General features: G+C 42.9%; 1 protein-coding gene across 6 annotated transcripts in view; it reads left to right on the top strand.

The window, feature by feature from the left end:
• MACROD2 (mono-ADP ribosylhydrolase 2) overlaps positions 1–24,895 on the top strand; it is a 1,386,515-nt gene extending 1,361,620 nt beyond the window's left edge. For 5 of the 6 annotated variants that reach the window (XM_075925642.2, XM_075925641.2, XM_075925640.2 and 2 more), the window contains 3 exons: positions 12,277–12,363; positions 15,916–15,984; positions 21,042–24,895. In XM_075925642.2, the coding sequence (XP_075781757.2) occupies positions 12,277–12,363; positions 15,916–15,977 (149 nt within the window). In that variant the 3' untranslated portion in view covers positions 15,978–15,984; positions 21,042–24,895. The remainder of the gene's footprint in view (positions 1–12,276; positions 12,364–15,915; positions 15,985–21,041) is intronic. The other variant, XM_075925639.2, reaches the window with a different exon arrangement.
• The last annotated feature ends 448 nt before the right edge of the window (positions 24,896–25,343 follow it).

The raw sequence follows: 25,343 nt of genomic DNA, 5'->3' as shown, positions 1-25,343 counted from the left end.
GTAAGCATGGCCTCCATTTATTTTTCACCATAGGAAAGTATGTATCGCATGCTTGAAAGGGAAAAGATTCTAATACCTTAATTTTCCTAATGCCCTTGTGAGGTCACCCCCTAGCTGAGAAGTAAAACAACTTACCCAAGGTCACACAGCAAGTCAGTGGCAGAGCTCGAAGTGGATCTAAGATCTCTTAACTCCCACTCTTATGTCCTTGCTAATGGCTCATGTGGCTTCCTCTCCAGGTCTCCTCACACTGTTAGATTCAGTGAAATCATAGGGGCTACTTGCAGGAGTGAGAGTTAGAGCACAGGGTCCTTAAAACCCCTCAGGGCAGATCATGTGTCTTAATTCTACAGTTTTTAATACAAACAGGCAATATGTTAGTCATGTTAATAGACAAGCAATTTAAACATGTAACAAAAGCTTCAGAGAGCTCCATTTTAGTTATTCCCAGCAGTAAAATGCTTTTCTGATGAGAGGTTTCATATCAAGAACTATTGAAGAAAACTAAAGCTGGTGCCACCATGGCCCCATATGCAGCTAAGACCCCATTAGAGAGAAAACTTGAAAAGGACTTTTCTTAAAATTACCTGCCCCTGTATTCGTTAAGAGCCTGCTGTGTATATAGATTTTCCTGTTGCTAAAGAGAGACAAAAGGTACAAAGAGTTCCTGATGGGCATTACTGAGCTGAGAATCACCCAATTTGTGTGGATCCTCCGGGAACATATTGATGAGAGACAGCCCTCATTGCCCTCCTATTACTTCCACCACCTTAGAGGAAGGGAGGCATAATGAGATGTACCAAGAACGTGTTTGATTAAGGGACTGGAAGGGAAAGGGGAACAGCTAGTCTTAGGCACAGTCAGAATCATGTTTCAAAAGCTGCCATTTCCATATTTTCATAACCGCGTGTGGGAGAAGCAGCCACCTCAGTGCATTGCTTCGGCTTTTAGCTACCGGCACACTCAGCCGGCATGATGTAGTGGAGGTACACGGACCCCTCTATGGGCAGGGCCAGCATGCCAGAGAGTGAAGGCAAACATTCTATCCAGTACCAAGGAGCTGCTGGGTGAATGTTAATAGTCTTGACATCTCAAGTCTGGCACCAAGAGACAGCACTCGCCTCTGTCGAAGGAACAGATGAGCTTATGCTGCAGCAAGTTCAAATGCTTCTGCAATTGGCATGCTTCCTTTCCTTTTCATCCTGCGATGGCTTAGTGCTCAGGTTTTGATCAAGGTACAACACTTCTGTTTGGCAGATGGAGAGGTTTGTCACTAATGAAGCTGTGTTCCGCAGCAGTATGTAAATTTACACGGGTTCAGCTATGATGGGTGAGTGTAAGGGAAAGTACATGTCCATAGATTTTTCTCTAAATGATAACAAAAAGGCTATTGGAATGCCCTCAATTGCATTACAATGGTTGATGATACACAAATAGGTATGTAAGTAGGTAGCATGAATTTTGCTCTAGTCAAAGAAAGGCAGGTCACCAGGAAGGGATGTATCACACACAAGTCAAGCTGAGCAAAATCACTCTCCTGGCATGGAGAGCTTCAATTTCTTAGTGCAGCAGCTACTAAAAACAAAGCAGTAAACAAAGGACATGAAGGCTTGACAGTAACATTAGCAAACAGCCACTGTGAAATGACTGAAAAAAATCAGCTTTGCCTACTTGCAAGAACAAGAAAAATGGAATTGTTTTTGACAGACAAGACAATGAAGCTGGGGGGCCAGAAGAGTTTTGTCTTTTACTTTTTGTAGCTCTGGATGAAAAATTGCACTGTTAGCTTTTAGCCAGAGACTAAAGACCCCTATTTAGTGTTCTTCCTAATTAGAAGAAGTCTATTTACACCTAACATTGAGATAATAAGTTTTATGTAATAGGTAAGGAGAAACTGGGTCATTCAAACTAATTACAACAGAGGTTTCATATATTTATATAAACAAAACTTGAGGTTTAAAACATGGATTGAAATGGGGAAGCTATTTCTAGAGCTGGGCAAATAATTCATAATAAATAGTGAATTTTATTTTTTCCAAAATAGTCCATGAACAGAATATGATATTTTCTCAGAATTACTGTTATCATTACCCCCAAAATATTGGTCAGATAGTTTTTGTAAATAATTCATTTGTCTTTTGCAACAGCTAAGTAAGTCCAATTACAGGCTAGAAAACTGGGTCTGTAACTCCTTCCTAGGATTTGTCTGAATTCAAGAGAAAAATAGAGTTTTTCCTGCATCAGAACATAAATAGATTCAGGATAGAAAGGGACCTTGAGAGGTCACCTAGTCCAAACTCCTACACTCATGGCAGGACTAAGTATTATCTAGACCATCCCTGACAGCTATTTGTCTAGCCTGCCCTTAAAAATATCTAATGATTTGGGTTTTTTTAATAAAAAAACAAGAGCACAAGAGATATTTGCTGGAATAGACAGTTAGTTAGGTCACTCACCTGGAATGTGGGAGATTGAGGTTCAAATCCCTGCTCTTATTTGGAGAAGGAAACTGAACCTGGATCCTTCACATCCCTGGAAAGCATTGGACTATGATATTAGTCTTTCCTGGTTGAAATTAATGACTCAAACCAATGACCTGTAAATAGTCATGTTTTCCTACAAGCCCAAATTGTGATTGGTCCTAAAAAGATATGTGACCATGCCACTTAATACTGGAATCCATCTTGAACCTAGTATTTTTCCATGGAGATGGGAGGTGCCAAACAAAGGATTCCTGCCCTAAGGCTATGTCTAAACTGCAGGCTTCTTTCGAAAGAGGCTCTTTCGAAAGAGAGCGTCTAGACTGCACGGAGAAATTTCGAAAAAGCGGCTTGCTTTTTCGAAAGAAAGCATCCAGTGAGTCTGGATGCTCTCTTTCGAAGAAGCCCTATTTACATTGAAGAACGCCTTCTTTCGAAAGAGGAACTTTCGAAAGAAGGCGTTCTTCCTCGTAAATTGAGGTTTACCGCCATCGAAAGAAAAGCCGCGTTCTTTCGAATTAATTTCGAAAGAACGCGGCTTGAGTCTGGACGCAGGGGAAGTTTTTTTGAAAAAAGGCTACTTTTTTCGAAAAAACCCCTGAGTCTGGACACAGCCTAAGAGAAAATCTATTTAAGCAATGGGAAGTCATCAGTCCTTTGTCTTCAGATGGCCTTTGAAACTGCCTGGCCCACCCTAAGGGAATATCTGACAACAAAGAACTAAGCAAACCTGTAGTTCCAGACCAAAGTACAGATCAACTCCAATTTGAAGCTTGTACCTGAGATAAGAACAGCTGTTTAGGGTAAGAATTTGCATGTATGAAGTTTCTTAGTGGATTACAACTAGCTGGCATTTTTTTTTGTTTTAATTTGGTAGCTTACTTTGATATGGCTGGTTTCAGAGCAGTAACTGTGTTAGTCTGTTTTAGTAAAAACAACAAGGAGTCTGGTTGTACTTTAAAGACTAACGTTTTATTATGGTATTACAGCATAAGATGACTGTTTTCACTTACAGTACTTAAAACCTACTTTTTATACTTAAGAAAAACATTTTTGTTTATTATCAGGCCCAATGTAAATAGTTGTTACCTGGGGAGAAGGGCACAACCACTGTGCATATCTCTCTTTCTCTCTTATGAGGTTTCTCTGTGTAAAATTTTTACATGCAGAAAAATGGATTTGTTTGGGGTTTTGGTCCCTTTTGGGGGTTGGGTTCCTGGGTGCTGAGCTCTTATAGATGATCTCTCCCAGAGCTGAATTGGTTGAGTGTCTGTATTGCTCCACAGGGGGTCATTACCCCAACTCTGTGCCTATGCTGGTGAAGACCAGAATTTGTGGACCAGCAGGACAGGGTAAGGGGGAGCCCCAGAGGCCAGGAAGGTGAGCGTCAATGGCATAATCAGCACACCAGGCGACAACCCCAAGGGGACTTCTGTGATTCAACCAGTCACAGTCTACTTACTCCTTTTCATTATTAGATTATCAAGGAAACAAAAAATCAGCTTGAGTGTCTCTTTTCTGTACCCAGGCACTTTTGTAAAACTTGTACTAAAGGATACTCTCCCACGTGCATCACATCTCTAGTTTAATGTAGTGAACTGCAGGTGAATTTAGGTCTTCATCTGTTCAAAGAAATAATTATATTTAACTGCAGCTGCTTGGAGCTATTGACATATTGTAACCACAGAGAACATTTTAAAAATAATACCTATGGGATTTTCCAAGTTCTGAGCAAACATTTGCCTGATGTATTTAAAAGCTGGCTAGAGGCATTTTGCATACATCCTAGCATCCTTCCCGTACAGTATGCCTACCTTCATTTACTGCTTTTCTAGTAATATAGCCAACCGACAAAGAGTTATGATAATCCAGTCTGTCAGTCGTACGATTGGAAATGGTAATTGAAATTGAAAGTGGTATCTTCCCTGGCTCCCTCCATTTTAGTATCTCTCCAGCACTGCGCAATACACCTTTTTGTTTGTGTTTCAAGCAGCAGCAATCAAAATGGGAAAAGGGTGGGGGGAGGGGACCAACTGTGAAACAAATTGCTTGTTGAGGTGGTTCTTGTTTAGATCAGATTCAGCTGTTTATAGGAAATGGACTCATTTCTCTGTGGCACTGTTTTATTGCACAGCAGGAAAGAAGCAGTTTGGAATAATACCTGATCCACATGTATGTCAGTATAATAAATACTACCACCAGCACTCCCCTCCTCTGCTTCCCCCCCCCCACACACACACACACACTAGCAAGATAGTTGGAACAAAATGAAGATTTACATATACAGAGCATCACTGTCCTTTGGAAAACTTGCTGATCTAATAGAGCCACTTTATAAGTCCTGCAGCAGAACTGCTGCATCTGTTAAGGGCTCTAGATTTCCCTTTGCCTTTTTCTCTGCGGGCTAACTGAGTCTGAACATTGCTTCTGACAATGATTTTCACCACTGACAATGTAAAGAATGACCCAAAACTACTTGAAGGCTCTGTTGTCAAATAAGGCAGTGAGAGAAACCCCACATAAATAGTTGTTGGGTTTGTGATTTCTTACTATTGCCCATCTTTCCAGTGTCTTTCTCTCTGCCTAATTCTGGAAGATGGAGCGTGCCCACTCTGAGGTTCCAAATGCCCTCAACTCCCACTGATTTCACCCATGCTGCATGAGGCACTAATTAGCAAAAGTCTTTCCTTTAATTTAGCTCTATCTTTTCCCAGCACACTGCCAATAATTCTGTATGCCTGCCAGCAGCAAAGGAGAATTTCTGAAATTCAAACAGAGAAACCGTTCTTAAGTGTAGGGAAGTCAGGCATGCTGGCTAGTTAATGGGGGAGTTTGGGGAGAGAACCTGTGAACTTCACACAGAAGTCTTTAGTGCCTGACAATACCAACACAACTAGATATAGCCAAATGTTATAGGAGTTGGTAACCAAGGCATAGCCTGTCATATCATCTCTCGTGTATTTGCTTAACAGGCAGAATTTTAAAGGCGGGAAAGTCTGATGTATGATGCATCAACTGTCAGTCACAATGTGTTGGTATTTAGCAAGGATTCCAGACACAAACATCAGATGTTGGGGAAGTCTCAGTAGCAAACATCTGAAATCACTGTCTGATGCTGTCAGTGCAGACTGATTATTTTTTCTGAGGTTTTGTTTTTTAAGAAGCTATTTCCACAAGCTGCTCAGAAATGTAGCAAGACCCGGTTAAGACCATTCAATGTGTCTTCCTTGATCAGTGCGTGCTTTCATGCTAGTCCAAAGCTCACATGGATTGAATCGGAAGAAATTGGTTAGTGACTTTGAACATGCACCTTTAGACTTGCACTTGACAAATCCCTGGCAAAATATGTGTAGGCTTCAACACTGGAATGGCATGGTTTTGTCTTTGCTGGGTGTAAACAACAGAGATGGGTGAAGTGCGTGGGAAGTTTAGGCTCATTGGTGTATCACAAACCTCAAGGGAGAAACTTCATATGCTATCTAGAATTCTCTGGAGAAGGCTTGGTGTTTTAACATGCATACAAAGTTGTCATTTCAGGATTTCACTGACATGCAAACTATAAACTCACAGATGTTTACAGGCATTTCATTCATATAGGAGAGGGGCTAATTTACACAACAATGATGGAGGAGGAAGTGCTAAAACTATGATTCACTGAAGAGTTTTTAAGTCAAGGAGGGTTCTACTAAAGTAATTGGTGACAGCTCCGTCACGCACACTTATGTGCTGCCTGTTTCCCCATCCAAATGGCTAATTGAGTCTATCCCTGTCAGTCTCATTCTTGGTTGTGTTTTCTTGTTTTGTATTCTTGCTTCGTTGGTTGTTGCTTTTGTATTTATTCATAGTACAGCCATAAATAGAAGAATTGGGGCTACTTAAAAGATTAACATTGTCACTGCCAGAATTTTAGAGGAGAGTAAAATCTCCATTACAATGCATTGTTTCTAGCAGGCATCATGGCAAAGCAGATTCAATGAAACATAAGGCCTTGTCTACACTGGCAAGTTATAGCACAGTAAATCAGCTCCCAGCACTGTAACTCCCGAGGTGTCCACACTGGCAAGGTCCTTAGGCTAGGTTTACACTAGACCAATTAGCTCAGCTTAGGGTATGTAGCTGGAGTCAACTTACCTTAAGCGGAGCTTGGCAGTGTCCTCACAGTGGGAGGCCAATGGGAGCAAACGCTACTATCGACTTCCCTTACTCATAAAAGGAGGAATACCAGACACTGACAGAGGTGCCTTCTGAGTTTGATTTAGCAAGTCTTAACTAGACTCGCTAAATCAAACTCTGGAAAATTGATTGCGGCAGCAGCAACCTTCCTTTTAGTGTAGACAAGACCTTACGGTGCACTAACTCCACTGTTGCTGCACGCTGGGAAATCCACCTTGACAAGAGGCATAGAGATTTCTGTGCCATAGCTACAGCACTGCAGCATCAGTGTGGATTCCTTGGTGTTTTACAGTGCTGTGACTGGCCTCCAGTAACTGACCCCTAATACCTGTTCTCGCCTCTCTGGTCATCAGTTTTAAATCTTCTGCCCTTCCCTCAGGTGACTGGCCCTCAGAAACACCCTTTACATTCCTTGAGAATTTTGAAAGTGCCTTTCCTGTTTGCTCAGTAATACATGGAGTGTTCTCAGTGCATCTTTCCAGGTGTCCTGCTCCACGCACCAGGCAATCCCCTGCCTGGAGCCATGCCGAGGTGCTGGACCTCCTCAGGGTTTGGGGAGAGGAGGCCACTCAGTCCCAGTTGTGCTCCAGCTGTGTTGCACTTCAAGAAATAGAACTAGCAGAATCTTGTTTGGGAGATAAGGCAATATGCTGCATTTATTGTGAGTGCAGAGTTCATTTAACCATGCAGTGTCAGTAAATGAACTGTCCCTAGCTACTCAAATTACCCACCACACTCACACATAGAAAGAGAGAGAGAGAGTTCTATGGATACAGCCTCAGTTGTTCATGCCAGTCTACTAGTCAGGTGGTCTAGACTTGAGGAGGGGAGCCAGGTCATGTCAATGCACACCAATGTTCCTGGAGGATGATAGTAGAACTGAAAGAACCAACCCTATAATTTTGCACCCATCTTTTTATGTTTTAGTCCATAGGGCCTGTTCTATCCCACTGCCCCAGGGCATAGTATGACCGTGAATCATTCATTAACAGCAGATGTGACTTTGGTCTTCTTTTCTTGATGAGTCTTTTGTCTCTCTCTTTCTTGGGTGAGTTCTATTGCAGGACTCACTCACATTGTTCTTCAGCCATCAAGCTGGTCCCTGAAACAGGTTAGTGTCAGGGACTGATACCATTGCGCGCACACACGCGCACACACACACATGCCCATCCAAACTTTTAATTGAGATTACAGACACACACCTAACTTTAAACAGAGTTAAGGCAATACAAAGTTAAAAATGGTGGTTCAGTTACAATATGGAATCACTTCAGTTACAATGTAGTAACAGTTTAAAATGGAGTTTTAGTTACAATATATAAAAATGTTACAAAAAAATTACAATATGAAGGGTGATTTTATTTTTCAGCCCTTCAGGTGTAGGAATTACCTATAGGCAGATATCAAGATGCATCAAAGGGGCCAGGACCAGTGTTCCCTGTAAGCTGAGCACTTGGGCAGCCACCCAGGTGTGATTCTGGCACCACCTTGCTGATTAGCAGAGCCCACAGCCAGCAGCATGTGTTTCTACTGATGGTGCACATCCACATATGCTTCCGTGCACATAACAAAATTCATTCCACATGTGAATGGAACAGTTAGAGGGAACATTGGCCATGACCATGATACACTGCAGTGCGGCATCAGAATGAAGGAGCTGTGGAATGCCTACCACAAGGCACGGGAGGCAAACCACCATGCGAATGCTGTGCCCACAACCTGCCAGTTCTACAAAGAGCTGAATGCAATATTTGGGAGTGACCCAACCTCCACTGTGAAGAACCCCCAATGGTTACCTGTGTGGCGATGCCAGTCAAGAGTGGATTGAGCCAGGAGGAAATCAAGAACAAGGCTGCTGAGGGGGATGGAGACCCTGAGCCAGAGAATGACACAGTGTCCACAGATGAATTCAGTCAGGAGCTCTTTTCTATCCCAGAGTAAGGTACCAGGCACAACAATCAGACCTTATGGAAGCACAAACATCAGGAGGTCCCTGGTAGGTGGCTTTGATTTTGGGAACAGCTGAAGTGAGTTGTTGGGGGCAGGATGGTTGCAGAAAGCAGGCTTGGGTCCATGCAGTACCCATATGGACACATCCCTGGTGTGAGAGACGGAACACCCTGTTGATGGATTCTCTCAGTTCCAGATCTCCATGAAAGTTTCGTGGAGAGAATGAGCAGTCTGCTGTCGCAAGTTCTTTGGCAGAGCTGCTTTGTTCCTTGCCCTGTTATGGGTAATATTCCTGCACCACTATGCCATCAGAAATGGGGTGGGATGAGGGGGACTGGTGCTGCACACAGGCAAGTCTCATATGGGCCAGCGTTGAAGCTGTCATCTTACAGAAGACCCTCCCTTACTTCCCTGGACATCCTTGGCAATGAGATCTTCCAGGATGAACGTTGCCTGTAGAATATACACGGACAATAATGACTATAACATCCCCACCCCTGCAATGTTGGCTCTCTCCAGGACACATATACCCAGAGCACAGTAAGGCCCTGGAGCAATGAACTCTCCTGCCCCTGTGGTTATCCACTCTTCTGGAAGTCTTGTGGCTTATGTGCAATGGCCTTGTGACAGCCAGTTAGTGGGAGGTATGTGAATACTGCTTATTTTTAAAAACACTCATGACAGGGCTCTGTCAAGCACCTTCTGTAAAGTGTTGCATTTTGGCTTCACAGAGGTAACCTTGTTATTGACAGCGCTGCAGAACGACTGCGCAGAATTAGAAAGAGGCGTTGGAAAAGTAAAGAGGAGCTTCTGCGTGGTATCATGCTGCAGCCTATTGCTGAGAAGAAAGACTTTAAGGAGCAGTGGGACATTGAGAGAAGGGAACTGATGGAACGCGGAGCCTCGGAATGAAACCATGGAGCACCTCTTATACATTACGGCGTGCCAAGCAGACATGCTCCAGCTGCTCCTCGCACAGCAGATGGAGTGCAGTTGTGTTCTGCTGCATGTGTGTCTCCTATAGTTGTTGGTTTTCAATAAATGATTTTTTTTTGGGGGGGGAGGGTTGAAAGCAATCTTTAGTCCATTAAAAGAAAGCAAGCATAGCCCAGCAAAGCAACAGGCACTTTTCTAGTCACCACCTTGTACAGAGCACTCACAGCCCCCTACTAGCGTAACAACCGCACTCCTGTGCATGGCAACAAATACAACTGGCTTTCAGCATCAAACTGCTGCCTCAAGGCATCCCTGATCCTTATACCCCACACTGTGCCCCTTCAATAGCCCTAGTCTTGGGCTGTTCAAAGTCAGCCTCCAGGTGCTGAGCTTCAATGGTCCAGCCCTGAGTGAAGCTTTTACCCTCCCTTTCACAAATATTAGGGATGGTGCAGCACGTGACCGTAAGTATAGGATGTTGCCATTGGCCAGGCCCAGCTTCCCATATAGACATTGCCAACGGGCTTTAAATGGCAGAAAGCACACTCAGCAGTCATTCTGCACTTGCTTAGCCTGTTGCTGTACTGCTCCTTGCCGCTGTCAAGGCTCCTTGTGAATGGCATCATGAGCCTATCATTAAGAAATAGGCAGGGCCTCCCAGGATCAAAATGGGCATTTCAACCTCCCCTCCAGGGATCTCCTGGGCCAGGAAAAAAGTCCCCACTTGCAGCTGCCGGAACCGGCTTGTGTTCCGAAAGCTTATGCATCGTGCCAAGCCAGCCGGTGTAAATGTCTGTGAAACGCCCCTGGTGATCCACAAGTGTCTGACGAACCATGGATAAATACTCTTTCCAATTAATGTGTTCGGAAGGTAGGGCCGTCCGGTAGTGGAACTGGAATACACATTATCTATTGCCTTCTGCAGTGAGGGAGCCCATCTGTATGCAAAGCCATCCACAATGTCTCCCGCAGTGCCCAGCGCTACCGTCTTTTGGAGCAGGATGCAACTGAGGCCCTGCATACTTCCATCAGCACGAGTCCAGTGGTCGACTTTCCCACTCTAAACGGATTAGTGATCAATGGGCAGCTGCCTGGAGTAGCCAGCTTCCACAGTGCCAGCACCACAAACTTTTCCACTGGCAGAACAGCTCTTATTCTCGTGCACTAGCACGGCCGGCACACTGTCCCACAGTTCACACACCCCTCGTCCGAATGTTCTGCAGCTACTACTCGTCATCCCAGACTTGCACAACCATCCCACCACTCAGTGCTTGTTTCCTGAGCCCCAAAACGGTGTTCCACTCTGGTTAGCACCTCTGTGAATGCCACAAGCCATCTCGTGTCGTAGCTACTCCCTAAGGCAAGATCAGTGTTGAATTCCTCTTATGCACTTTGTAGTTTAAGGCATAACTTGACGTTTTAGTGAGACCTACCAGCATTTTGTTCCACAATTCATTATCCAGCCCCGCAGACTGACGGGGCAGAGCACACAGCACAAAAAACATTGATAGATGGCAGCACATATGGACACAAGCACTGGGGTTGCTGGAATGCAAAGCAATGCACCATTGGGACAGGACCCAAAATACTCCACCTTCCCATGAGCCTCAGTGGCAGAAGAGGAAGAGGTGCTCTGTGGGATAGCTATCCAGCATGCACAGCTCCAAATGCTGCTGTAAGTGCCACATGTGTCAGCTGGCAGCTGACAGAATTGACCCAAAACTGTAGTTGCCCCGCAGAGATCTGTGAGCAGTGCTGCAACAGCCAGTGCTTAACATTGCAGACATAGTCTTAATGGTAGAGATATTTCTGTGGACCGAATAAACATATAAGCTCAAAACTTAGAAATATAAAAAACCCTTCCTAGACTTCCACCAAAAGAAGGGTGAAGTGCTGCTTATGTGACTCTTGAATGCTTTTTCTGTTGTTGAAGAGAGAAATTGTTCCCGCTTAAAAGTGTTCCTTTTTGAAATGTTTCAACCCTTGGTACACTTTGCTTTCTCATAGTAACTACCAAATTCTCTCGATTGCTTAGCAACCAATTATTTGAAGACGTGTAGCTTAACCACAGGGTAGGTATGACAAGTTTTATAGTTGCCACAAAAATACCGATGTGCCACAACAGAAATGAACTAAAATTTGGTCTTCCAGCAGTACTAACTGGTAGAATTTGGAGAGACCCATGAATGGAATAACAAGCGATTCTTACATGTTTTTCGTGTGCAATATTTCTAGGAGATTGAATCTGAGCTTCCAAACTAGACTGAGGCAAAAGAGAGAAAAAATTTCAGTTCCAACCATAAAATACATTTTTGTACATTTCTAGGCTATGTATGACTGTTCAGTGTGTATGAACTCTTAGTGTATCTATTTTTACTCTGCTAGACAGAGAAACATTACATTTATGATTAGGTCCCCATTTTTCACTGCATTTTATGAACAGAAGGGGTTCTTCAAAAATGATCAGAAAAGAATGACAGAGGGGCAAAATCACACATTGTGATGTGGTTTTAACAATCCTACTTAAAAAAAAGAGCACAGACTTTTAAGCAATTCCTTTATACTGTGTTCTCCCCCAGCATCTCCTGACCTTTTCTTTAATGACTACCACTCCAGCACAGCAGAGTCTACACAGTTAACAGCGGATTGCCAAAAAAAAATGCACCTATTGCATCTGAGAATTATACACTAATCAGATAATGCACATGTTGTTTTCTCTCCTTTGGCATTTTTCTAGGAGTAGCACAAGGGAAAGAGAAGCCATCTGCAGATGCAATGACAGTTGAAAACCCATGTGACCCAGAAGACATTTCAAGCAATGATGGTATGGTTCTTTGGTGTTTTAATATCACACAAAACAACTCTAGCATGCTGACTAAATAACGTAGAGGCCCATCTAAGGTGTGTGTGTTTTGTATAATTTATGCATATAGATTTGCTAGGATTTTATTAATTGAGTAAAGGGCTCAGAAGAAATTGTTTTCTAATATTTTGTTAACATATAAAACTAGAAGAATTGTCTAGCATTGTGCGGGTCTTTAATCAATTCATTTTTGTGTTTTGGAAAATAAAATGAAAATGGGCATATTTCATTTGAATTATTGCTCTGGGGTGGGGCTAAAGCTGGGTCTGGGGCTGAGGGATTCAGTATGCAGTTGTTTTGGGGAGAGAGCCAACCCCAAGCCTCTATCACCACTGCCGCTTGAGGCCAGGTGAGAAGTGCCTCGCCATGGCTGCTGCAGATCCAGCAGGCACAGCTGCAGGAGGGGTCCATGTTCAGATGGGGGAAGGTGCACTTCTACAGGTAGTAGTAAATCTTTCTCTAATTATGTTGAGAGCCACAAAAGAGTCCATGACTAGAAAGAGAAGTTGTAGTAACCCAAAACCTCAGAAATGTTCAGGGACAATTTTGGAGAAACTGGACTGAGGAACACTGGAGGAAAATTCCTGCCTTCATTTAAAAAAAAATCCCCTTCCAAGTTCATGTTCATTGAGTTCAACCTCACTGAATTCTAAATCTGCCCTGTGATGCTGAATCTCAAACTTATGACGTGCTCCTTTTGGTACATATTAAAAAAACACTGTAGGCCCGTGGTCCCCAACATGGTGCCCGCCATGGCGCCCGCGGGGGCATTTGTCTGTGCCCGCCAAGTGCTCAGGGCTGGCCTACCCCCGGGCACATGGCGCATGCATGGTGCCGGAGCCGGGCGCGTGGCGCATGGTGAGTGCCGGCCCCGGGGGCGTCCCCGCGGCGCATGGGGGAGGGGGAGGAGAGAGCGCCGGCCCCGGGCGCTCGGCGCTTGGGGAAGGGGGGGGAAAGAGCGCCAGCGCCGGCCCCGGGCGTGCGGCGCTTGGGGAAGGGGGGGGGAGAGAGTGCCAGCGCCGGCCCCGGGAATGCGGCTATGGGGGCGGGCCCCCGCTCGAGGGGGCCCCGCCCCCCCAGGCGCCCGGCGGGCGAACGGCCACGCTCCCTGGCGCCTGGCAACCCCAAATGGTTGGGGACCACTTCTGTAGGCCCTTAACTTATCCCTCTCCCCCATAACAGGTTATGTTAATCAGGTTATGTTACTGCAGTATGACCCATGGGTTGTTTTAGAGGCTCTCCCACCCTGGCTGAAATCCTGACCCTATCGAAGTGCATGCCATAATTCCCAGGGATTTCAAGGGAACTGGGATAGCCCTCTTGCTGTTACAGTAGGGTTTACTATCACCACTGCATGAACAGACTTCAGTGAGATGTACAGGTTCTCAGCACTTCTCAGAATTTGCCCTTGCATTCGTATCTCCACTGCATCTTCTTTGTCCCAGGGGATTTACAATGTCCATTTGTGGCAGAGAACCCCCCAATAAAGTTTTCTACCTGGGAGTGGAATTAGTTTGCCCTGTATTCATGCAAGGTTTTGTTTTTCTCGCTGGTGGGTATTCTGTGCCCCAAGTGATGTTCTGTGGAAGTCCCCTGATTTTCTGCACTGTAACCCTTGAACCTTGTCACAACCTTCAGTCTAGCTCTAGGAGGGCTGTAGGGACTGTTGTCAAAGCCTGCTGTGATGCTCCATAATTGCCCAAAAAAGTGGCTGATAAATATGAAGTGTATCTGCGTATCAGCAGCCTCAAACACAAACAACCCCCCTCTGCACAGGATTGCACTGTCCACAGGGAGATAACTGTCTGCTTGTCACAGAAGAATAAAAACAAGATGCAGGCAGGCTTACTGGTTTCTGATGCTTTGGTCTGATGTAGCTAAACAGCCATTTAATTAAAAATGAAATGAATTAAATTTCACAAGTAATTAGTCTAGAATATGAACTAGGTCTTTTGGTATTCTCAGAAAAACAACAAGTTAAATTGGCTGACATTTTGAGGTTTTGAAAAGCTGCTCCAGCACATGCACAGTGACTCCTTTCCTTAATGTTTTTTATTATGCATTCCATTTCTGCTGTGCAAATGCATATTAAAAATAATCCACAAACCAGAGCTAAACACATGTTACATCATTTCTCCATACTCTGGAGTGGATACTTTTCCTATTACACATTCATTCCATACACCAAAAGGAGCTATTGCCGTGTCTGTTCTGAATATGCATGATGAATCATTCACAAATAACTCATCAGAATCCTACCAGGTGTATTGACATGATATTGAGTTCATACCCCGTGGCATAAAAGCAGCAAATTTTTTCCCTTTTTGCTCGTATTTCAAAACTTTTATTTGGATGCTAAGGCTTTCCCAGAGAACCTCCACCAATCAGCAATGGATGCACAAAAATGCCAATACCAAACTCGTAATACTGCTATGAAAATAAATGACCAAAATGGTTTACCTAGAAAGGCTCATTAAAACCCACACACACAAAAAAAAGCAGTTCAGAACAAAGGCTTTTGGTACATTAATTAAAGCACAAAAAATGTGAGATGAGCATTTCATTTTGATATAATTAGTGATGGCTCTCAGTTCTGAAATTCGGGTCAGACTCCAGATCCAACCTTTCCCCAAAGTTTGAGGTGTTCACATCCAAAGTTTTTGTTTGGTCTATTATAGAGATTTTGTGAAAATTCAGCTCTAGACCAAAAGTCTGTTGGGAATCTGGATTCAGAGATTCCCGAGTAATCTTGACGTGTACCGTATTTTCCGGCGTATAAGGCGACTGGGCGTATAAGACGACCCCCTAATTTTTTAGTTAAAAGATAGGGTTTCGTCTTATACCCCAGCGCCCCTCCGCCTCCTTTGCTCCCGGTGTCCCTGGTCTGCTGGAGACGGTCCCCAGCAGACCAGAGGCACCGGGAGCAAAGCCGCAGTAGCGGCGGGATCCCGCGCCTCTGAGGCTTTGCCAGAGCAAAGCCTCAGAAGCGCGGCACTCTGCCGCCGCTTCGGCTTTGCTCCCGGTGCCTCTGGTCTGCTGGGGACCGTCTCCAGCAGACCAGGGACACCGGGAGCAAAGCCTCTGAGGATGCCCGGAAGCGGGACAGCCCCGGCGCGCCTGGGCTGCCCTGCCGCCGGAGCCCCTCCGCAGCTTTGCAAAGCCTCGGGGGAAGCCGGCGGCGGGGCATCCCAGGTGCGCCAGAGCTGCCCCGCCGCCGGCTTCCCCTGAGGCTTTGCAAAGCCGCATACCCGGCGTATAAGACGACCCCTGATTTTGGGGGATGTTTTTTAACATCAAAAGTCGTCTTATACGCCGGAAAATACGGTATCTTATTACAGAGTGGCTCATAATGGTTTCATTATTTAATGTAGATTAAGAAATCTTGTATAAGAGAAGGCTTTAGAGACTGACAGCAAGGAGATTTTAGTCCTCTATTCCCTTAGGTTTGCAGCAGCTATTACTTTCCAAGATGAACTTGACTGAAGTTTGACATCCTTATTGTTTTCTTTTCAGCTGAAATGAATAGTCAGGTTGAAAGTATAAATGAACTTTCACAAATGCAGCCAGAAGATTAACTAACAGGTAAGTCTCCAGTGACCAGTTTTTCATTGCACCTATGAAGTGCCCTGTAGATTCCATTGAAAAAAGGTCTGTTGTATGAATGGCCCAAAGGTGTCAACATGATCCAATCCCTGTCTAACATTAAACAGTGTTATACAAGGTCTGGGATTTGGTATACGGAGACCTCAGCCTGTTTAGAACCATGACAAGCACACCATTAAAAATCCCTTTAACCTTTTACTAAAGATACAGGAAAGAAGGAAATGCAATTACAGCATTTGAGATGCAAACGCTTACGTAAGGCTTTAATCTTAACAAGATTTCTTGCTCCCTCTCCCTTTAGTTGGAGCATTTAGAAGGAAACACAAACTATTTGTTTGACAGTCCCTTATAAGGTATCCATAATGGCAATCAGGGGAACCAACAGCTTGTGTGGGCCCCTGATGGGGTGAAGGGGGGGAGCAGCACCATGCTCCAGGAAGGGGTGGGGCCTCAGGTGGAAGGGACAGGGGCAGGGCAGACGCCACTCAGTGCCACCTGGAGAATGGTGCTGGATCCCTCCAGACCCCAGAGCCTCCCTTAGCACATGGCCTGGAGCTCTAGCAGCAATTTTAAGGGCTCAGCAGCAACTGCTCCTTTTCCCCCCTCCACCTGTTGGCGGGCCTGATGGGGAAGAAAAGCAGTCGTTAAATGAGACGAGATGGAGCTGCTGCTGTTGTTGTAACTGCTGTTAAAGTCCAATCCCATCGCATCCCAGGTGTCCGCTGGGATTCAGCTGGAGCTGGTAGGAAGCATGATGTCCTCGCGTCCATCTCTCTGGCCCAGCCTGCTCAGGACATCCCTCAGGATTAGGATGAAAAAGGTCCTGCGTGCTACCCAGACAGGTGGAATCCAGGGGTGGGTCTGTACTGGACTGTGACTCGGAAGAAGATATGCAATTTGAGCTAGGCAAATTGCTTATCTTATTTCAATGCTATTTCAAAATAGCTGATTGCATCATTTGGCGCTTTCGACACAGTACTATTCCGAAACGTCCTTTACTCCTCTTAGAATGAGGTTTACAGAGCTGTCGGAATAGCAAGCCCAAAAAAAGGGGCTTGATGTGAAGATGCAGGATAGCTATTTCGGGATACTCTGGTATCCCAAAATAGCATTGCAGTGTAGACGTACCTGCAGGAGAGTAAAACTTGCAGCTTCTGTCTGTTCTTCTATATTCTCCCCACAGTCTCTTTCCTTCAGGACCCAAAAAGGGAGTGGTGGATAGAACTGCTCATGCACTTCTTATTTTGTCTGCCAGTTTGGCTATTACTGGGCACTATTTTTGGTTCATTAATTTCCAGTTCTGCATCTTCTGTTTCTACCAAGAATTATTTTAAGATAGTCCTTTAATGACATCATTAGATCCTTTTATTTAGTTTTTCTGTCTCCTTTTCATACCTTTTCCCATCAACATTTATTATTGTGACTTGTTATAAACTTTTGCATGTTTTTACAGTTGAGCTCACAATTGGTAAATGTTTAGACCCGATTATTACAACAGCTCTAATTACTGGTATTAGAATTAGGGTGATCAGCTGTCCTGGTATTATCAGGATCATCTGATATTAGGGACTCTTTCTTACATAAGCAACTATTACACTCTTCCTCTCACTGCCCCAAAAAGTTTCCCAATTTTTCACACTTGCTATCTGGTCACCCTAATTAGAATATACAGCTTTGGGAAAAGAAACATGAGGGGTGGGGAGTATTAATTATGTGACATTAATTATCACATAAATAATACAATAGCATTCTGCAACTGTAATATCTTGAGACTGTATATGATCTTAGATCAGCAGAACCCAGACAGCAGGAATGAATGTGCTTTGTCATTCCTTAGGAAAATGAAAAGCAATTTATACTTGTTGGAGTTAAGTTTAGTTCTCTGAAATCTGTATTCTGGAAACAACAGGTCTGTGTCATGAGGCTTTTCTGCCTGTGGCACTACAATGCTGAATGTCACTTTTAACTAGACTGCTGTAAAACAAGGCTGGAGGCGTGGGCTGCCCTTTGGAGCTTTACTGCTTTATATACTGAATGATGGTGCCATTGCACGAGTGCACAGTTGTTATTGCAACAGAAATGGAAAAGAATAGTTATGTTCATAGACAATAAACTGTCTGACTCCTCCATAAAAATGAGTAATCGGCTAAAGATACAAAGCCCATGGCACACTGCAATTACAAAAGAAAATGTTGATCCCTGCTGCAGATATGCAGTTTGAAAGCCTTAATACACACCTCTCCCCCTGTATAGAGCTATTATAGGATTCCAATATCCTATACAGCAAGGTACATTATTTATGCTTGTAATGGGACTCCATGAGTCTGAAGACTAAATATAGAGGCTTAACAACAGTGGTGACATAGAGATTTAAAAAACAAGGTCTTATTACTGTGTATACCCCGTTGTCCTTATCAGTATATTAACAATATTCTGCCATGCTGCAGAAGAAAGAGAAAGAGCGAGAGAAATAAATATGGCTGACTGAGTTTCCCATTAAAAAGTAGTGCAGCAAAAATAAAAAAACACCTTAACAATCAAAGTATTACTTCTGAATCTTTTCATTTCTTTGTCACCCTTTATTAGTTTCTGATTATGCAACCTGTTAAAATGCGTACCATTTAAAATTGATTAAAAGATTAATACTGTCATAGATTTTAAAAATGTATTTATCAGCAGTAATTGCTTTAACATAAATTGAAAGAAATGTGTCTTTCATGCATTGTTTTCTCACTAAAATTTATCCCTCATATGTTTTTGGATGAGGTCATTTAAATTCTGCTTTATGAAAGTCAATCTTGCATCAATACATCATTTAGCATTCAACTAATTAATCTTCTCAATAAAAATGTAAGGTACTGTACGGTACTACCTCCATTTCACAGAGAAGAAAACTGAGGCAGAGGGAAGAAGTGACATGACCAGTCTCTGCAGTATTTTAACATCAGATCCAGGATTAGAACTAAGGCATGAATTACATGCCGGTTATTTGCTCTGTCCCTCAAACCATATTGCCTCTCGGCTTTGATTGCAGGCAGCAGTGTTCATGCAAAGAAAAACTGATCATCTTGTTAATCTTTAAAGGTCCTGAACTCTCTACGATCATTAGGAGCAAGCAGATATCTGTGGTGGTTTACTGTTATTTCAGGATCATTCTATATTCTGTTCCCAAAATACATAGCAAAATTCCTAATATTCCTATTAGCAGTGCTTTTTATTGATAGTACTGCCTGGTACGCAGTACTGGCACCTCCAGACACAGTACCAGCACTTCCAGTCAGAGCTCAGCAACTTGTCCCCTGGAGTACTGGCACCTTTTTTTAAAAAAACAAAAAAAGCACTGCCTATTAGGATTACTGTGTCCTTGATGTCAACAAACACAAGACACATTAATTGGCATTTAAAAAAATAATGAAAACTTTGCTCTAGGAATTATTTTAGGGGAGTTCTCTGGCCTACGCTATACAAGATTTTAGAGTAAAGGATCACCATAGTCTATTATAGCCTTGGAATCTATGGAATTTTTGAATTTCTAATCACTGTTACACCAGCAATTAATGCAGACATGCATGCTTGGGACTACAGCCATGACATGACTGTGTTTACTTCCTGCCCACTTTGTTGCTGCTAGTGCCAAATCTCAACTTCTTCCTGCCCCTTCATTTTAGCTCTGCATGAGGACTGAGTTATCAAATACTTCCACGGTTCTGACATGAGGAATTCATGCTGCAGGGTTTACAATGTCAGGTGGGGAATTTGTGTAGGGAAAAAAACATGATTCATTTTTAAACCACTGCTTACGTTTGCCGCTCCATGAGCTAGGAGCTAGGGGAAAGAGGTGAATGAGGTGTGGACAAAAGCTGTGGTTAGTTGTGGGTTGGTGAATCGCTGACAGACACAAGATGAGAGAGAGAAGGAAGAAGTGTCCTTGTAAGTCATGGGTATTGCAGGATGGAGAAAAGAAAAGCTTCTGTTGCACTGCTTAACTGTGTGCTTTCAGCTCCATGGAGGAAACTTGCATCTTTGCCTCTCTAGTGGAATAAATATGGAAGGGCAGAGAGTAGGGTTGCCAGGTGTCCGGTATTGACCCAGATAGTTCGGTATTTTCTGGCTTTTTCCTGGCCAGGAGGCGAAAATCCCAGGTGCTTACCTGGTTCCGCAGGGAGCTGTCTGGCCCGGAGCGGGAATACAAGATGGCGGATGGCCGCCAGCAGCTTGTTAGGGTCAAAAAGCCTCAAAATCATTTCTTAAAGGGGCCGTGCTGGGTTTGGGAGGAAGAGTGTATAGAGTTTGATGCTCTGCAAAATAGAGCTTTTTAAAAAAATGTACAGGGATTCTAGTCTTGCTTGAATACATACACCCCTCCTCCCAATCCTGATAGAGGTCTATACAATCATTTAAATGGTGTGGAGAAAGTAAATAAGGAAAAGTTATTTACTTGTTCCCATAATATAAGAACGAGGGGCCACCAAATGAAACTAATGGGCAGCAGGTTTAAAACAAATAAAAGGAAGTTCTTCACACAGCGCACAGTCAATCTGTGGAACTCCTTGCCTGAGGAGGTTGTGAAGGCTAGGACTATAACAGGGTTTATAAGAGAACTAGATAAATTCATGGAGGTTAAGTCCATAAATGGCTATTAGCCAGTATGGGTAAAGAATGTCCTTAGCCTCTGTTTGTCAGAGGGTGGAGATGGATGGCAGGAGAGAGATCACTTGATCATAACTGTTGGATTCACTCCCTCTGGGTACACTTGGCATTGGCCACTGTTGGCAGACAGGATGCTGGGCTGGATGGACCCTTGGTCTGACCCAGTATGGCCATTCTTATGTTCTGTACTCCCACGTGATGGTGTACAAATAATAGAGTCTTATTTTTTACTGACGTTACGTGCCTCCCATGTTTTGCATGTGTGTTTGTTACCAGAGACATTAGGACACTGTATTAAAAAGACCCAGCTATCCGTTTGGGTCCCTGAAAACTTTTGATTTCGATTGAATGAACTATCTTTTTTTCTCTCTCTCCCCCCATCACAGAGGAACAGTATGAGAGAAGAGAACAAAGAGTTGAAACGTGAACGGCAATCATTAGCATTGTATGGCATCATTCTAATGATCGGCAGAAAGTGCATCGGAAAGTGCCCCTTGGGATGGGTGGGGCAGGGAGATAAGGGAAAATGAATCTTTGTTTTAATTGCATTTTGTTCTGTAAACCTGTTTTGTTTTGTTTTTTAAGATTCCCTACTTTTACCATGATATCCCACTCCCAACAATCCCTATTGCATTGTCCTGGCAATTACAGCAATTTCTAAGTCCCCTGTAATGTCGGAGATGCTTATCTTTTCTGTCACTAGCCTCTGAATCTCATTTCCCATTGAGGGCACATCCTCCAAACAGCTGATGGAAGAGAGATTTTTTTTTGTATTCTCTAGGATACATTTAGGGATTTGGCTTGAAGATGTGGGCTGCCACAAAGTATCATAAACCACAGAACACTATCTACCTGAGGAATTTTAAGAACTATTCCAAACTATCACTATATTGATAGAGAAGTTATTGCACCGTGCCTATCTCCAGCAACATCAGTCAGGAATTCCTGACTGCAAGTGCCAGTGCAAAATATTTAGACCTTTTAGAACACTGGCCCCCTGTCACAGTGGCAATAGTAAAAGAACTGGAAGGAGTAGTTATTTTAGTGCATGGTAGAATCCAACTTAGGCTTTAACATTATAAGCTTGGAAATCTGGATGCTTCAGGATGTCATGCTGCTGTATTACTCACTGAGAGAATGGAGATGTGTGTGTTGCCCATTACTGATTTTCTAAATCTTGAGTATGGTTAGCATGTACTTTGCATTCTATCTGCTCATAGCACAGCATGTGATGCAAAATGATACCACATGCCCAGTTAGTGCATAGCTTCTGTTCTCTTCTAGCGAATCAACAATTATTTTAAGTGGGGACTTAAAGTACCTGTGGGCAACTAATATTTTGCACAGCCTGTGAGTAATGGAAGAGAGCAGGCATTCCGCAGCCAACACATTTAAATATAGTTTATGGCTTTAAGAACTTCACTGTACTTTGTGTCAGCTCTCATTATATTTTCTACTGCATATGCATGATTTTAAAAAATGCAGTTAACAGTTATTTGGCTAAGAACATTTCACCATATGTCATTTGTTCCGCTAGCAAGTGCTGGATTCAGAAAAGAGGGCTTAGGTACTTTTTTCAGCGGTACTATAAATTAAATTGATACATGAGACCGAAGGAACACACAGCATGTGTCCAGAGTTTGATGCTCTGCAAAATAGAGCTTTTTAAAAAAATGTACAGGGATTCTAGTCTTGCTTGAATATGTACATTCTTCCTCCCAATCCTGAAATTAGCACTGACTGGCTTAAAAAAAGAAGAGTGAAAGGAGACTGTATTTGGCACAAATCCATTGATTGGAATAGGGCCCTTACATTTCACACTGCTGTAACTGTGCTCCCTGTACATATATTAACAGTTTGATGGCTGCTGGCATTTGCAGGTTGATGAGAAATATTGATGGGATGAACACCCCCGCTTCCCTCCCACCTCCCCCAGATTTGTCTGTGGGAGTGTGGCCACTAGCAGTGCCTGACATCTTCTAATAAGCTGCTTTTGTGTACTCCAGCATTGAAAAGCTTGGGGCGGGAGGAGGGGGAACTGTCTGCACTTACTTCCCAAAGCAATGATAGAGAACATGGGGTGGGGCTTCAAAGACTTATGGGTTTCCGTTTGGAGCCTAGTAGATATTTCACTTGGCGCATGATCAGTTTTGAAAGAAGCTAGGTTTCCAATTAAATCAGTCCTTCTATTTCCCATTAAAACGGCACCAGGATTGTATGATACTTGCTGTGTTGGGCCAGAATACATTTTGGACATCCCTTCCTCTATCCCTAGATGCCTCTATGCCTCTGTCCTTTTCTATTTCTGTTAGCTTGACAGAAGGTATCTGCAGGGCCCCACATGGATTCCATCCCTAATTGTTATTTTCCTGCTGTCCCTACATTTTTTTCCGGCTGATTCCAATTGCTGCAGTCAAAGGACTAGCAGATTGTGGATCTGCATGATGTACGTACAGTGTGTTTCATTATCAAATGATTTCTCTTTAAATAGCCTGTCAAGATCAACATAGTAAATAACAATAATGTTAATCTTGGGACTGTGTGTCCTGTTTAAAAAGGCAAGGATTCAAGGACACTCTTTGTCTGGCCGTGCTAGGGAAACTTCCCCATAAAGCATTTGGAAGTTCAGTTGGTGTAAGCTTTCTGATGCCTTGTGGAAAATGGTGGGGGGCCAGATCCTCCGCTAATATTTAAATTGTCACAGCTCCACGGAGTGCAGCTGAGGTAGGGCCGCGCTCCATAGGATCTGGTATTATGTATTTAATTGAAGAGTTGTACATCTGTGATTGTCCCAGTCTTCTAAGTACAACACTAGAGAACTGCAGACTGCTGTTAGCTGCGTATCCCGAGCCCCTCTCACATTCGCGAGATTCAGGCTCAGACAAGATCAGCTCCAGAGACGGATTAAAGAGGTGTGTTCAAAATATACAGCGAGACAAGATGGTCCTTAAATTCCTTAGCAATAGTGACAGATATTAAAAATAATTAACTGCAAAAATACTTCAGGTTAGAGCAGTTCTCCTTCTCACCTGTGACAGTAATTTCATTGCCACCCTCATTTAACCTTGGTTCTCTTTAACAGCAGTGAATCTTTGGAACTGTGGAACTTTCGCCTGAGGTCTCTGCAGCAAGTGTGAAGCACAGGCAGGAAGCGTAGAGCAAGAAAATGTATGAATTGATTAAATCTTAACAGGCCAATTTTCAGTCATGACTGTGTGGCTCAGTTTTCTGGCTTTTTTGTTCATGTGACTTTGGGGTTGCATTTGTTTAGAATTTTTTTTTAAATAAGACAATAAATAAAATGATGTACGGAAATTTAGACAATATGATTCTGAGCTCTTCTTTTATGGCTGGACCCTGAATGCAACCACTTTTGATTTTTTTTTTTTTTTTAGAGCTAGAGAAGCAGAAAGTAGTCTCTGTAGAAAAATATATATCAGAAATGGATTAATGCCCCTGTAATGGGTTTAGGTTAATAACTAAAATTTTATCACAGTATGTTCTGTGTAGAAAATAGAAGCCCTAAATTAGCGGTGTTTGCATACAAAGTATTAGAATGTGCTTTCAATGTTCCAATTAAAAAACTCCCCTGCTCATTCTAGAATTAGGAGCAACAATCTATTGTTCCTCCAGCTAGTGATTGCTCTGATGCTGGACAAGTTTCCTTTCATACAGGCTTACAGAGGAGATGTCTGAGACACTGTCTGTAATATTGGGTCACATATTATTCACTACAGCTAATTGTAAATCTTTCTATGATGCACTGAAAAGCCTCTTTGTGAATTAACACTGTTCTGCTTTATGCATTTGATTAAAAAAGATATTTCTCTATATGCAGTGCATGTCTGCTTTGCTTTTAAAATTACAAAGTTAGCAGAATATGTTGGATCTATTTTCTTGGGAAACAGGGGTTTTTATCATATGATTCATCAAGGATTTGCCTTACCCTAACATTTGTGATATAAAGGAAAGTCAGAAAAATGTAATTTTCTTGATCAAAAATATGTTTTTACTTAAATGCAAATAAAAGTAGTCTGTTGCTTGCAAAATATCTGATATAATGGCTAACTAGTTAACACATGCCTCTTTTGTTAATTTGACATTTAAATGCTGAATTTGCTTATGAATTTGTTATTTTTTCTTTTGTCTGTGCCATACATCTGAAAACTTAAACTAATGATGCCTTCATACTACAATGTTTGTTAAAGCAAAATGTTAATAAAACTTGTTCTGAAGACAAGACTGCATTGTTTGTGTTTTCCTAACTGCTGATCATGCAACAGTCAATTTTGTGATTAATAATGCTCATTTCAGATTTTGAATTTCTTGCTGTAACTGTGCACGTTAGATTCCTGATTTAAATGTATCTGTCATCTGCTAGTTTCTTGTCAGAAACAGATAAAGATGAAGGATTTTATTTTTGGAAGGCAATAATCAGTGGTAGAATGAAAGCTTTTCAGCTTAAAGTGGGAAAAAGTTGATCAGTTTAATCATATTACTAAACTAGAGGCTTTATAAAAATCTGGGAAGATATACAGAGCCTGGTCATGCTACAATTTTGCAGACCTTTTAAACGACTATATAACATACAAAGGTAACATTTCACATCCATTTCACACTATTGTAAATGTCAACACAAGATACAGAGTAATGGAGAATCAGGCCTACTAGAGAAGAGGCAAGATTTT

This window comes from Pelodiscus sinensis, chromosome 3, assembly GCF_052426305.1.
Source record: "Pelodiscus sinensis isolate ZL-2025 chromosome 3, ASM5242630v1, whole genome shotgun sequence".
Classification (NCBI taxonomy): Eukaryota; Metazoa; Chordata; order Testudines; family Trionychidae; genus Pelodiscus; species Pelodiscus sinensis.
This window is presented reverse-complemented; position numbering and strand designations above follow the sequence as displayed.